General features: G+C 49.2%; 1 protein-coding gene across 2 annotated transcripts in view; it reads left to right on the forward strand.

Annotated features, from left to right (window-relative positions):
* Positions 1-13852, forward strand: part of Stk24 (serine/threonine kinase 24) — a 106381-nt gene that overhangs the window by 37518 nt on the left and 55011 nt on the right. Inside the window, exon 1 of one of the 2 annotated variants that reach the window (XM_005374076.2) lies at positions 12771-12833. The exons of the other annotated variant lie outside the window; for it this stretch is intronic. Within the exon in view, the coding sequence (XP_005374133.1) occupies positions 12786-12833 (48 nt within the window). The 5' untranslated portion in view covers positions 12771-12785. Of the gene's footprint in view, positions 1-12770; positions 12834-13852 lie in introns of those variants that run through there. 2 annotated transcript variants of the gene reach the window in all.

The following is a 13852-nucleotide window of genomic DNA, read 5'->3' on the forward strand; positions in this document are numbered from 1 at the left end:
AAATAGCAGAAAGAAGGAATGCTGCACTTGGGATCCATACAAGACACCTGCATTTTGGGTTGTACATAATTTAAAAAGTACACAGAGGCATGCCTGAGGTGGGCATGGGAATGTGGCTTAGAGAAGTTAAAGTCACACTGGAACCACTCAGTTTCTTAAAAATCACTGAGCAAGGAAAGCAACATTGAACCTCCCTAATGGTTTTTCCACAGTTTCTAGACAGTGCCTTGATTTCAGTCCAAGAGCAGAAGTTAAGACTTTCATATTCTACTTTGGTAAACAACTGCATGGTAAATTTACATGACTTCTCCCCCAGGATTTTACCTGGGAATGGCCTTGTACATTTCTTATTTAAAAGAAAATAAGGCAGGTTTGGTGCTTGTATACCGATGGCAGCAAGGTTAATATTTCTTGGGCTTGCACGAAGATTCATGTTCTTTGCAGCAGTACAGCACAGACTGCAGCTCCTGCTCTGCAAGCCGCAGATTTCTGTTTATTTTGTGCATCTGTTTGTGAAGTGGTCTCATCTCTTGGTCACCAGTATCATCCCTGCATCACTATTTCTGCAAGAAAAGCGTGACCTTTGTCTACATGGAAAATTAAATCCAGTTTAAGGACGTTTTCAAAAATACTTATCTAATGTTTCTGCAGATACTTGCCAAGTTCACGCTGAAGAATAAAGAGAAAAGATAATGCTGGGCGATGTCTGCATATCAGTTTGTTGTCAGGTCCTCCAATTACTAACCCTTCTAGGACATTGCAAACATGTCCCTCTCTCTCAGACACCAAGTGGAAAGTCCCCCTGGTGATTAGATGCTGTTGTCTTCACTGCAGGGCTAGTAGAACCCTGAGAACTGGGCCTTGGCCTCTTGAGGTTGTTGGCCATGAGGATTATCTTGATCTGGGCCGGGCCGGGCCGACCAGGTGGGTGCTGGGATGGGGTGTGGGGCAGGTGAGGGTGTGAGACTTTGCTGATGATCCTTCCCCACTCACCCTGCACATGTCTGCACACGTGATCTCAACGCCGTGCTTCTGGACTTCACCTTGTGGGTAAGGGTGACATTGCTGTGCTCCCTCAGTTGGGTAGGTGTTGTGGGTCCGGCCTGTCAGTAACATCCTTTGGGCTTCTTGGGAATAGTGGATGTGCTAGCAGAGGGCCCCTGACCTCAGTTCCACATGCTCTGGGTTTTCTTCTTCCTGGAAACCAGGCCACTTCTTAGAGTTCTCACCCTGATCTGTTGCTTTTAATCTGCGGTCAGTGGAATGCGACTCAGGTCCTCCCTGTACACTGCAGAACAAGCACATTCAGGGATTTGTGACAGTGATTTTTGTTTTTGGAGGCCTGTTTTGCTCCATCCTCCTGGGGGGTTGCAGTCTCTGAAATCTGGCCTTGAATCAAAGTTGAGTTGGTATTCTGCAGCAATGATGGGAGTTACGGTTAAATACACGCATGCTTCCTGGCAGTCCGGCCGGGGGGACAGCCTGCATTCTTCGTTCGGTGGGTCGTTCAGGTGCTCAGTTGTCCTTTTTGGGAAAGAAGCAGCTCTCTAGGGTACGTGGGTAGAGTGGCCACTGTGGCCGCCTTCCCTTCCTGGGCCTTCGAGGGTGTGGCTAGGCCCTGGGTAGCTGTAGTCGGGCCTCTTCCTGTTGCGCAGAGGCTGCCGGGTGCTGCTCTTGCTGCAGTGACCGCAGGATCAGAAGCTGTGTTTTTCCCATTCTTCTGCCTGTTCTTGTTGGGCTGTACGGATTTGCATCTGGAAATTATGGGGCCTGAATTTAACTGAGTTATTGTACCTTATGCAGTGAGCTTTAATACTTGGGTGTGTAGAAAATATAGTTAAAGGTAAAGACTTACAAAACAGACTTTGCTGTGGCCTGTTTGCTCCGCAGGAAAAGGGATTTCACACAGAAGGGTATGGTGGAGATTAGGAGCCAGCAAACTTGGGTGTTTATCAGGCGCTGCTGTGTGATTTTAGTTGTTTCTTCATCTGAAGTACAGGAACCTCCTTGTGGGCTGTTTCTTGGTCTCACAAGCTCCGTGTGTTATGTCTCCGAAGAGCACAGAGCCCTCCTTGGTGTGGAGGGTTGGACCCCGGTCTGGGCTGTGGTTCGGGTTCAGCTTGAGTGTGTTCCCAGGGTTCATGTGTTGGGCGCAAGTCCCGGGTGCTGGTGTAGGAGGGACCTTTGCAGGGCTAGGCCCGAAGGAGGTACAGCGTGGAGAGGCTAAGGTACGTTCTGGAAACCCTGGTGAGAGCCCCTCCTGGGCTCTGCGGCTGTGTCGTGTCCTGTGACCTCTCTACCCTGCCCACGCTCTCACCAGGGGGCCACAGGGGCTTTCAGCAGTGCTAAGCTCGTCCCAGTGCCATGCTCTAGAACCTCTGGAACTGTGAGCTAAATAACCCTTTCTCGTATGTCACACAGCCTCAGTAATTCGTTATAGCAGCAGCACATGCACTCAGTCAGTGAGGGTGCCTCTGTTTTAGTCACCATCAGTAAAATGCAGGATTAGGAGGAAGTTGGAGCCAACCTATTGGTACAGCTGTTCTGTTTTTTCTTTTTTTTAGGATAGGGTCTCAGTATGTAGCCCCGGCTGGTCTTGAACTCATAGTGACCCTCCTGCCTCAGGCTCTTGAGGGCTGGGATTACATGAGTGTGGCACCATCCCTGGTTTTTTTTTTTTTATTGTATACAAATGAAGTTTTTGTGATACTGGGGATTGAACTCAGGGTCTCCACATAGTAAGCAAATGTTCTACCTCTGACCTACATCCACAGATGTTTTAAACACTTTTATTTTGAGACAGAGTCTTACTAAATTGCCCAGGGTGGCCTAAAGCTTGCAATCTTCTTGCCTCAGCCTCTAAGGAATTTTTTTTTTATTGCTGTTGTTGTTGTTGTTGTTTTGACCTTTCTATAATAGACTGGAGAGAGCTCAGGAGCAGTGCTTACTCAGCAGTATTTACTTAGGTTTGCACACCTTCCAGAAAGGTTACTTATTTAAGTCCACACTTAACAATAAAGTGGCTCATGTGCCATCCAGCACTGGGACTGGTAGGATGTTGTGCCAGGAAAAAACTAAGTCATGAGCCCTAAGTACCGTTCCCAGAGGATATCGCAGTCTTGAGTATGGCCTTGGTCTTTACGCTGGGGTAAGAAATGAAAAGTTAAAAACTGCATGTGGTTGAGAGTGGTGAAGGAATGGACAGAATGGGAAGCACTGGTGCTTTTGTCTCGGTGTCACTTTATCATCTTTGCAGCAGACCCAAGGCGGAGGGCATCTTTGAGAAAACCAGGCTCACTAAGGAGGGACTACTGCATCCATATGGGTATGAAATGTAGAATTTTATTTTCTCAGCTAATCTGGTAGCAACAATAGTGATTGAATAAAAATGTGTTGCTCACTGTATTCCTGACTACTTAGAATTTATGTGATATATCCTACTGCTTAATCTCTGGTTCCAGTAAAACCAGCGCCTGCTGATTAGACACATACACTAGGTACACTCCCTTATGGTAAATGTGTGTGAGGTATAGTAATGAAGGCTGAGACAAACGAGTTCAAATCTTGCCTTTGCCACCTGCTTGTTTATAACCTTGGCAGTTCACCTGACCTTTGTGTTGTGATTTCCTTATCTCTGAAGAGGGGAGGATTAAATGATTTTGTTCTCTAGAGACAGTATGTGGTACCTGGCAGAACTGGCTACTTCTGAAGAAGAAATTACAAATCTTAAAAATGTATTTTATTTTATTTATTTTTGTCTTTTTGAGACAGGGTTTCGCTATGCACTCTGTAGCCAAGGCTGGCCTTGAAGTCACAGTGATCTTCCTACTTCAGCCTCCCGAGTACTGGGATTACAGGCATGAGCCACTGTGTCTGGCTAAAAATTTATTTTAAATGAGATTGTAATTTTCTTGATTTTTTTTTTTTTTTTTGTACTCGGAATTGAACTTGGGACCTCGCGCTTGCCAGGCAGGTACTTGTGCTGCTGAGCTGTACCCCTAACCCCTGTAATTTTCTTGAAAATCTTACCCCTTTTGCATCTGATAGTCTTTATCCTCTCCTATCTTCAAAGGATTCTGTCCTGCTGCTAATATGAAAACACAGAGAAGTCATTTTTCTTTTTAAACTCAGAATAGAGGTGAGCACAGCGGTTTGCTAACAGTTGGTCAGGACGTGTCTGGAGTGCTGGGTCCCGGTTTTGATCGGCTGGAAGCTTTATGGCCATGTTTGCCCTGTGGCCTACACTGACACTGGTTTTGGGAGTTGACCAAGTTAAGGTGATCCCTGGTGTTATGGAACAGGATAAGGCTGTGACTTGTTACTTTGTTTTTGTTTTTAAAAAGTCCTTCATCCATGGGACATTCCAGCTCTCACTGTGTGCCAGGTGTTTTTCTAGGCCCTGGGGAAGACGAACTGAAGGAAGGCTTTTCTCTTAAGGATCGTGCAGTCCTGTATAACACCGTGCACCTTGTGATTTTTCTCTTGAAGCATCTTTATTGAGATATACCTTATCTCTCATAAACGTGGCTTATTTCAAAGTTCCAGTCATTATGCTGGTCAGCCCTGGCAGCCAGGCACCTGATTTCCCCCTCCCACGACCCTGTAATGCAGCTCCTCTTATTACCCCTGTTCACAGAAGAGTGCTGAGCAGGTAAGTGTCTTGTCCAGGGTCCCCCTCACAGCGAGGAGTGCCATCTAGGACGTGTGACTCCAGGGTGAGCTCTCTCAGTCCCTGTGCTCACTGAGGCAGGTCATAAACCCGCAGTGAGACTAGGAATGCTCTCGCCCCGCTCATCTGCTTACCATTCCCTACATCGGAGGCCGGCATTTCCTGCCTGCTTGCCTCTTCCTGGGTCCTCATCCTGTGTCTGGACATGAATCCCTGCCCTTCAGGCAGTGAGGCCAGCTGCCAGACAAGTGCCCAGCCTGTCCTGGCACCCAGAAGGGCTGCCTGCCACTCTGCTGGAGCTCCGTGCAGCTGACCTTACGGAGGGTGCCCTGCACATCAGGCACTCTCCAGTGCAGCGCGAGCTCACTGTCGGGGGCACTCAGCACCCACAGCCCCTAGAGGTGAGAACCGGCTCAGGGGCAAGCCCTGCGGTGGATGGGCTGTGTGTGTTCCTTCCACGCAGCCTCACCTGGGGACTGTGTGACCAAAACCTGCTGAGGGCTGCCGTCCACACGGGTTCCCGTCACTGCACCGACTGGAAAAATGAGTGTCCTTGACAAAGGACGTTGGCCTTAATGCTGAACAGCTTGCTGTGTCCCGGGGCGAGGGGCTGACTCTCCAGCCTCCACTTGCTCATCTGTAGAGGTGGCTGCTTTGGAGGTGTGGGTGGGGCGGTGACACAAGGGCCAAGGTGCAGCAGCCCTAGGGTTGGGCTAGGAGCACTCAGGTGGTTCTGTTTCTCTCCCTCTTGCCCGTCGGCAGCTGGAGGACAGGCCAGGGAGCCTGGCAGTGACACAGCAGGTGGGGGTGTTTTAGGGCTGTTGCGATGTGTGAGAAATACTTCTGAGAGGCGAGGGCGGCCCTCTGGCTCAGGCCCTGGCTTCCCCCATGGAATCCCCAGCGGTCGGCGACAGACCAAGTGTTTTGTATCCATCATCTGACGGCCTAGTGTGGGGCTTGCCAAACTACCATTGCCCTTAGCTGCCTTTTGTCAGTTCATGAGCTAAGAGTGCTTTTTACATTTTAAAAAGACTGCTGAACGAAGGAAAGAGAGGAGAAGAATATCCCACGGAGATCTTCTGCCCCTGCAGCCCCTCAGGAACGTGCCGAGTGGCCCTGTGCCGAGGTGTGGTCACCTGACCTCGCACGTTGCCGGCAGTCCTTAGTCCTCCCCGTGTTGCACAGACAGCTGGCTGGGCTGCCAGGCGCCCGGCTGCTTGGCACAGAGCCTGCAGGGTTTCTGTGAGACGTGGGATTTGGCAGACACTGTGTACATCTTGATTGCTTCCATTCTCTCCAGCCCTTGCGGCCCACCTAGGACTGGAGTGCTCAGTGCCACTTTTGTGGTGGGCAGGATACACACATTCCTGTTTGCCTATGATCTTAGCTTTGCCGTTTCCTCTTGGAAGGACTTTCAGGTAAAGGAAATGCTTGTATTGTTTGCCTTCCCCACACCAAAACTATTTGGTCTGGCAAGTGGAGTGCCCGCTACTTGTCATTGTCACTTTTATAAAATGCCCACGAGAAGGCGGGTTCACCTGTGGGGAGCTGGAGAAGCCTCAGGTTTTACTCCTGGTGGTGGTGGTGTTCGCGTGTGACAACCACTGACGGGAAGCCCTGGGATGAGAGGAGCGTGCAGCGCACAAGTGTTCTGCAGAGGATGACGTGCGGGTCTGCCCCCAGGTTTCCTCCACTGCATCATAGGACGTGACCCCTTTCTGTGGGGTCGCTACCAGGTCTAGGAAGGCCTACTTTTGAAAGCTGCGCACTCACTGCCTTGGTAGGGGTGGAGCCTCCAAGACGGGAACTGCCGCTGTTGGTGCTGATGTACCTGGGAGAGGATCAGAAGATTTTCTGGGCCTCTTTGTTGTGTGTGTTTTGGTTTTAGTAAAAGAGGAGCCAGGTTCACTTCTCAACATAGAATGTATTGTGAAGGCATTGTATATTCTTCATCATGTCTGGGTCTGTCAGCATCTCCAGGAAATCCCCAGCTTCCTGTCTACCCCTCAGCAAACCTCCTGTTACATCTGCAACCCTGGGAGAGCCTGGGTGGGGGCAGAGGTTCCTCTCCTGGAGACTCGGGGTGGCAGAGTCCTCCAGGCCTGGGCTTGCCCCAGCTTTGTGACCATGAGTGTGCTGGAACCCTGAGCCTGGGTTCCTCCACTCCTTCTGCTGTCATACCTCAGCCTCTGACGGGGATGTGGACAAGGTGCCTTAGCAGAGTGCCCGAGAGTGTCTGGCATGGGCAGGGTGTCAGCAGACTAATTGGCCCTAAGTGCCTTTTGTTCATTCCCTGCCAAGAAGGAGTGTGCCACTGCGTGAATGGGCTGCGAGCCTTCGGTCCACGGGCACCCTGAGACCTGCTCTCTCCTGTGACCTCCCACAGCTTCTGAAGCGAACAGGTCAGGTGGGGTGTGCGCATCAGACCCTGAGGCCACAGCGGCACACTGACCTCTGTGGTGTGATAATCTCCCCCATTTTAAATGCTTAAAAAAATTTTTTTTTACATATTTTGTATCAGCTAGAACAGTTTCTACTTGAACATCCTATGTAAAGATGGTAGGTGCTGGTACTAAGTATGAACTAACTACGGAACAGTTTTGAGAAGAATTCTGGTAGTTTGACTATGTTGCTAAGATGGAAAGTTGTAGAATTTAACATTTCTTTGTCCCACTTACTGTTTTTGTCAAATACTATAGAATATTTATTCAGATTCTTTCTAGATTGCATGATTGTTGGAGAGCTGAACTAAAGTACATACTCTGAAGGGCGTGACAGATTCTGGGGCGTTTGTAATATGTTCTCAGAGCTCAGGGACAAAGCTGCTTATTGCCACTTAGAAAGGAAATTCGCCCTTCTTGGGAATAGGTGGAGAGGAACTTACCTTGCTTACAGTGATTAGTAAGTTACGGTCATGGGGAGGGAAGCGTGTGTTGTGTAAACATGTGATTTAGGCTTCAGATTTTTAAAATGGTCTTTTATTATTCAGCTTAGCAGTGAGGCCTGTGAGAGAATGTTTGAAGACTGGGAAAAAAATCTACCAGTTCCTTCAGCTTCTCAGCACTATTTGCCAAAATTTGGTAAATAAGAATTTGTATTTTGGAAATGTTAAGCGAACCAGCTAATTCCTACCCCAAATAAGAACTAGCCCCTTTGGGGCTCAAGGTGAGATTGACGCAGGCCAGGGGTGCCGCTGGAGAAAAGCAGCAGAGGGAAACAGCTGCAGGGGTGCTCCCTGTGTGATGCGGTTCCTTCTCCAGTGGGCAGGGGCCGGGGCGAGAGCTTGCCAGGAGTCACTGCCGCAGTGGAACGTCCCGCAGAGGTTGGGGCATCGGCTAGGCTACTCGGCCTTGCTGGAACTCAGCCATGGCCACACACGGGGGTCGCCTGGAGAGCTTTAATTAACGCTGACGCTGGGCCGCCCCTCCCCAGGGTCTCTGATGTAGTTGCTCTGGACCGTGAGGCGCTTAAAGGCTCCATTCATGCAGCTGTGGTTGAGAATGCTGCCTACGCAGTGGGGGAGAGGGCCCTCTTGGGAGGTCATTGCTGGTGACAGTTGGGATTGCAGAGCGTGCAGTCCCCACAAGCCCCTTTCTCCTGGCTACCTGGAAGGTGGAGGCCATGCTGGCTGTGGTAGGCGCCATTGGATGGCGGCACGATTTCTGTCAAAAACCCATTCTTGCCACCGTTAGGGATGAGGGCCAGCTGAGGAAGAAACATCTTCAGGTTTGTTGCTTTGTATCAGCTGCATCTCTGGTGTTCTAACTTAAGAGTTTGGTATGAAAACCCGAGTTTCTTTTTGTTTTCATGGTAGAACATGGACAAAAGCTTAGCTTCTCTTAGAATGATCTAGTATGGTTTATACAAGCTGTACATTTGAAGCTAAATAACTTTGAGAGTTGCTTAGTAATGCCACATGCATTTTTCATGGCCAGAAATGGTCAAAAGGAAATGGTAATAGCTATTCAGGTTTAAAAATACAAAACACTTAAGTCATCATAGAACTATTTTAATGAGGTCTCTCTAGGGACATGAAATAGAATAAGTATTATGGAAGTCCAGGCTCCAGAGGACAAAGCTCTGAAGTTTCCCTTTGTAAATCTCACGGGGTGGTAGGACACCACACACTGCGATTTTCTCGTGAAAGGCGTCCAGATCCTAAGGGCGGGTCTGCAGTGGCTGGCTTTGCCCTCTCCCTAGACTGGGCTGAGAGGGCCAGCATTTGCCTCTGTATTAGATGAGAGGGAGCATGAAAGTGCTCGCCTTTTGGCTTTCTCAAGAGAGCACGGGCTGGTTTGAATGGTCTCTTTTTTACTGAGGTTTAGCCGGCTTGTAAGGTAGATGTGCAAATGGTCCTGAACTCATGATGGAGCTCCACCCCAGTAAACCCCTCTGAAATTGAAAATACCCTATGCTAAAGGTGCATTTAATCCTCCTAACCTACCAAACATGCTAGTGGAGCAGCAGGATCTTCTGCAGCGTCAGGTGCTGGGGGCCAGCCTTGCTCCCTACTGCTGCCAGATCACTAGCATGGGAAAGAGATCCCAATTCAAAATTCCAAGTGTAGTCTCTACCGCACGCGTCTCACTTGTGCACATTGTAAGGGAGAAAAGTCCTACGTCTGACCTGCAGAACCCAGGGATTATCTTGCAGCAGCGAATGGTGGGTGAACTCACAGATTATTGTTTTACTTTAGTGTAGGAAGGTAGGCAGCAATCTGTGGGGCTGGCCTGGCCCGTCTGGAACGTGGGAGCCATGTGCTGACCTGTATGCATAACGGATGCTGTCTCCGTTGGACTTGCTTGGAGCCCTGTCCATTAGGGCAGAGAGCTGCGGTTTTAAGCTGGGAAGTTCTGCCATCTCCAGCATCCTCATTTGCTGCTTGTCCTCCAGTCTGGTGTGGAAAAGTGTAGGAAGCAGGTGGAGGAGCGAGGTGTGTCTGGTGCCACCACAGGATACTGACCTGGCTGTAGGGGCATGGGAACACCAGTTTTTATAAAGTAGGGGTGATATGCTGCCCCATCTTGGAGGAATTCGAGGGTGACATGTCTGAGAAGCCCCTGTTCATGATAGGTGGGTGCAGGCCCTGCCACGTGGCTGGGAAGTGCTGGGCGGCAGTGCCTTTTTCCCAGGACTCAAATGGTCACGTGTCTGCTCTGCATCCAGAGTCCAGCTCAGTCTTGTGACTGCATTTGGCTCCTCCTCAGGAAAGGGTCCCTGTGCACGGTTGTGGTGCCTGCGACCTCCTTATCTGTAAAGAGGCGGGGACAGCTGTGGATTTGGATTCAAAGTGACCACTGGTGGGCAACCAGGGCACGGAGCAGCCTCTGCTCAGGGGACTTCGTTGAGTGCTCTTTGCTCTGACTTTCTTTGGGGGTGTTTCCTGCTCCTCACTGGTGGCTTGTGGAGGATTTCTTTCCTGGCAAACTGTCCCTGTGCAGTCCACACATCGCACTGCTCTCCTACAGGGTGTGAGCCCTAGAACCATGAGCTCGCCTCCTCCTGCTCTGGGCTTTTTGGGGTGAGGCAGGGGAGAGAAGGAGCCGGGTTTGGGTTGGAGATGTCAAGGGTGGTCACCTAGGAAGCATAACAGGGTCGAGGGCACGAGCAGCACAAGTGACGAGGAAAGAAGGAAGAGAGCATTGATTGTATGAGGGGAGTTAAACTCATTTTCAGGTCCGCAGAATCCCACCCTCTCTATCTCCCTCCCTCTTCTCCTTCTCCCTTTTCTCCCCTCCTCTTTCCTGCTCGTCTGCTATTTTTGTTACATTTTCTCCCAGTCTTCTTGTTTCTGTATACAGATGCTGTGTCCCTTATTTGTCAGGTATTCATACATACAGTTCTGGGTGTGTACACAGCTTTTAGTTTGGTGTTAAGGCTTCCTACGGCATGGCCATTTCTCCCTACAATGCAAATACAGATTCCTAATAGTAGGACATTGGTTAAGTGCTTATTTGTCCTCTGGCCCTTGGGCCCATCAGCTTTATACAAACTGTCTCATTGGATCCTCATGACAAGGCCAAGAGGAAAGTATTTCTGTCCACCTGCTTATGGATGCAGCAGAAGGAGCATCAAGCATCTTACCCTTGGTCACAGAGTGGGTGAGTTTGGAGCCGGAACTTCAGGCTAGCCAGTAGGCTTCTGCCTCCCAAACACCACTCACCCCCTTGGGTCCATGTCATTATAAACATTTTTAAAGACCAAAATCCAATATCCCATGATATGGATAGTAGAGGACATCTTACCTACCTTCTACTCTGTTAGAGTGCTTTGGGGCTTGCGGATAGTATTGAGGACTGAACTTGCATGCTGGGCAAGTGCTCTGCACTGAGCTCTGCTTCCACCCCATTTTATTTTGAGACAGGATTCATGGATAGTTTCTTAGAATTCCCTGATCACCATCAACATCTAGACACATGTGTGGTAGTGACACCCACTTAACTAAGCATGGAGGACTAATACCAACAGGCTCATTTTTCTTTCGACATTTTGCCAAGTGGGAATTAGCTGGTTGATATGAACCATGGGTTAGGATAATTTGTGTCATCTGTCACTATCATGTCCGTGTTCGGAGTCACCTAGATGAGACAATCCTTAAATCCATAGAAACTTGTTTTGTAGTTTTCATCAACATCCTTTTAGGGTTTATTACCATTTTGTCTAGATATGGGGTTGGCACTGTTTGTATTGAAATGGTCATCCATTCAGAATAACTGAAAAATTAGAGGGTTCCTTTGTGCAAAAGGCAGATATAGCACTAAACAAACAAACAAACAAAAACCCACAGGCAACATAAATTTTATGCAAGAATTTGGCCATTTGAGATTTTTCTTCCAGTCTGATTTCTTAGCATCGGAATCGACTTTTTTCTTTCTTTCTTTCTTTTTTATTTTTTTTTATGTCTTTTTGAGACCGGTTTCACTGTGCAGTTCAGGCTGGCCTTGAGCTCACTTTGCAGCTCAGGCTGTTTTGAACTCGCAGTGATCCTTCTGCCTCAGCCTCCCGAGTGCTGGGATTACAGGCGTGCACCACCATACCTGGCTCAGAATTGAATTTGGATGGGCTTTTTCCTTAGGAGGTCTTGATGGTGACAGATTCTGAGACCTCTGGCCGCACTCTCCGGGGCTGGAGGGCACCATGCTGCACTCGCTCACTGAGCTGTGTTTGGTGTGATGGGTACTCTTGCTGTGGGTGTTGATTTTCTGTAGCTGTGGGCTTCTGGGAGAGCCCAGGCTCTGGGTGGCCGCTTGCACCAATAGCACCTACCTGCCCTCCCAGCCAAGGAGCTTCTGCAGAGCTATTGATTTGAGGCTCAACTGGGCCCTTGTACTTGGCTTTTCAGCTGTCCCCAGGTCCTTGAGCCAGACACGTATTTTCATAGGTGTATTGGGGATGGCTTGGGAGCCTTAGAGCTTGGTCTGGCGCTGGCCCTTCTACCTTGAAATACATCTTCTAGTTTGGTCAGTGTTTTGGTCTAAATATGATTAAGAATAATGCCTTGATTTTCCTAAATCTTATAATTAAAAATAAACAAAGACAAGATGTAAGCAATAAAGGAAGTAGGTAGAATTCAGCTGACTAAAATTCAGGCACAGATGCCACCAGAAGTAGGAAAGGCAAACGTCGTTTCCTTAAAGTTCTCACTAAACCCTGAAACTCCCCCTTGTGGGAAGTGCGGCTGTTTCTTAAGTGGATGGTAAAGACTTTGTCGTTAGAGAAATTAGTGCTACGTTCTAGTGTCACTGTATATTTTCTGTTTCTCTAACAGAATACCTCGGATTGGGTAAATAATGAAGGAATTTCTCCTAGTTCCAAGGGCTGAGAACTCCAAGAACGAGGGCCTTCAAGCTGTGTCATAACATGGCAGAAGGGCAGTGAGTACGCTTGAGACACAAAAAAAATCCTTGCACCAGGGAGAAAAATCAACTGAATTCATCCTCTTGTCAAAAACCCACTTTCTCAGTAATGACCTTGACCCATTCATAATCTCCCCTGTGAAGGGCCCGCCTCTTAGCGCGGTTAAAATGGCAGTTCAGTTTCAGCGTGAATTTCCGAGAGAGAAATTCATTTTGCACCACAACAAAGGCCTCTGGTTGCGACGTCACACCGGAAGTGGATGCGGTGGTGGGTGCTAAACCTCCACCCTCAGCTGCATTTGAGACGGGTATGTTCTGTTACTGTTTGTCTGTCCCTGTACCCTTCCTCAGAGGGGGACGCGGGCTCACAGCTGTGGAGTAGCTAAGGAGGCTTGTCGCTCAGTTTACCCTTCTCTGTCTCATGTTTCTGCTCAACTCTGAGTGCTTCCCTCCACCGGTGCCTCCTGCTTCAGCAGCCTGAGTGAGCAGGGGCTGTGTGCAGGCAGCACCGAGCCCCGCTTTCCTTCCCTCTCCAGTCTCCCCAGGTCTTGCTGCTGTGGAAGAGGTGAGTGGGGAGGTGTTTGTGTGTGTCACTGCCTTCCCTTGTTGCCAGAGGTGGAGCTGAGCTCTGCTTCCCTTGAGGCCCAGAGGCAAGGAGGTGGGGTAGGACGGGGCAGGGCAGGCCTTCCTAGTCTCTTTCGACAGAAACCTGTCTGCCCAGAAAATTCTCAAGATGCTTGGCATAGCGGCGTCTTTCCTGCAAAAGAGATCTTCTTTCTCAGAGAACAAACTCTGGCAGCATTTGAAGTAGGTCATCTTTGGTGTTTTCTTCTGGCCATGGTGACACCGTATGGTAATGAGCTTATATAAGCATTGCCAGCGTGCAAGGCCACTCCTGCGGGGAGTGACATCTTAGCAGATGTCTCGCTGCTTGCTAGGGGCAGTTCAGCCTGTTTCACAGCCGGAAACTTGTGCGGATGTGAGACTGTACAGGGGTCACTGCGTACAGGTGGCCAGCTCCTGGAAAGGGCTTTTGGACAGAAGGTAAGAGTGGAAACAGCTGTTTCTCTGCCATGTCAGGCCAAGTAAAGGAACCAGGCAGTTTATTATAACCCAACCCTCGAAGAAACCTGGAGAACACCTGCTTGCCCCCTCCACCTTCCCTGCGCCTGTCTCCAAGGAATGGGTACCTTCTTTTCTGAAGCCTTCTCTCTTGCACACTCTTACCTTTTGTTGGGTCGCAGATTATCCCAAGACGTGGTGACCTGAAACAGTATTGACTTAGTTTGCATCACCTTGGGGTCCCTGGCCTCTCTGCGGCCCATTC

The sequence above is a fragment of the Chinchilla lanigera genome, unplaced genomic scaffold (genome assembly GCF_000276665.1).
Source record: "Chinchilla lanigera isolate Chin_1 unplaced genomic scaffold, ChiLan1.0 scaffold00003, whole genome shotgun sequence".
Lineage (NCBI taxonomy): Eukaryota > Metazoa > Chordata > Mammalia > Rodentia > Chinchillidae > Chinchilla > Chinchilla lanigera.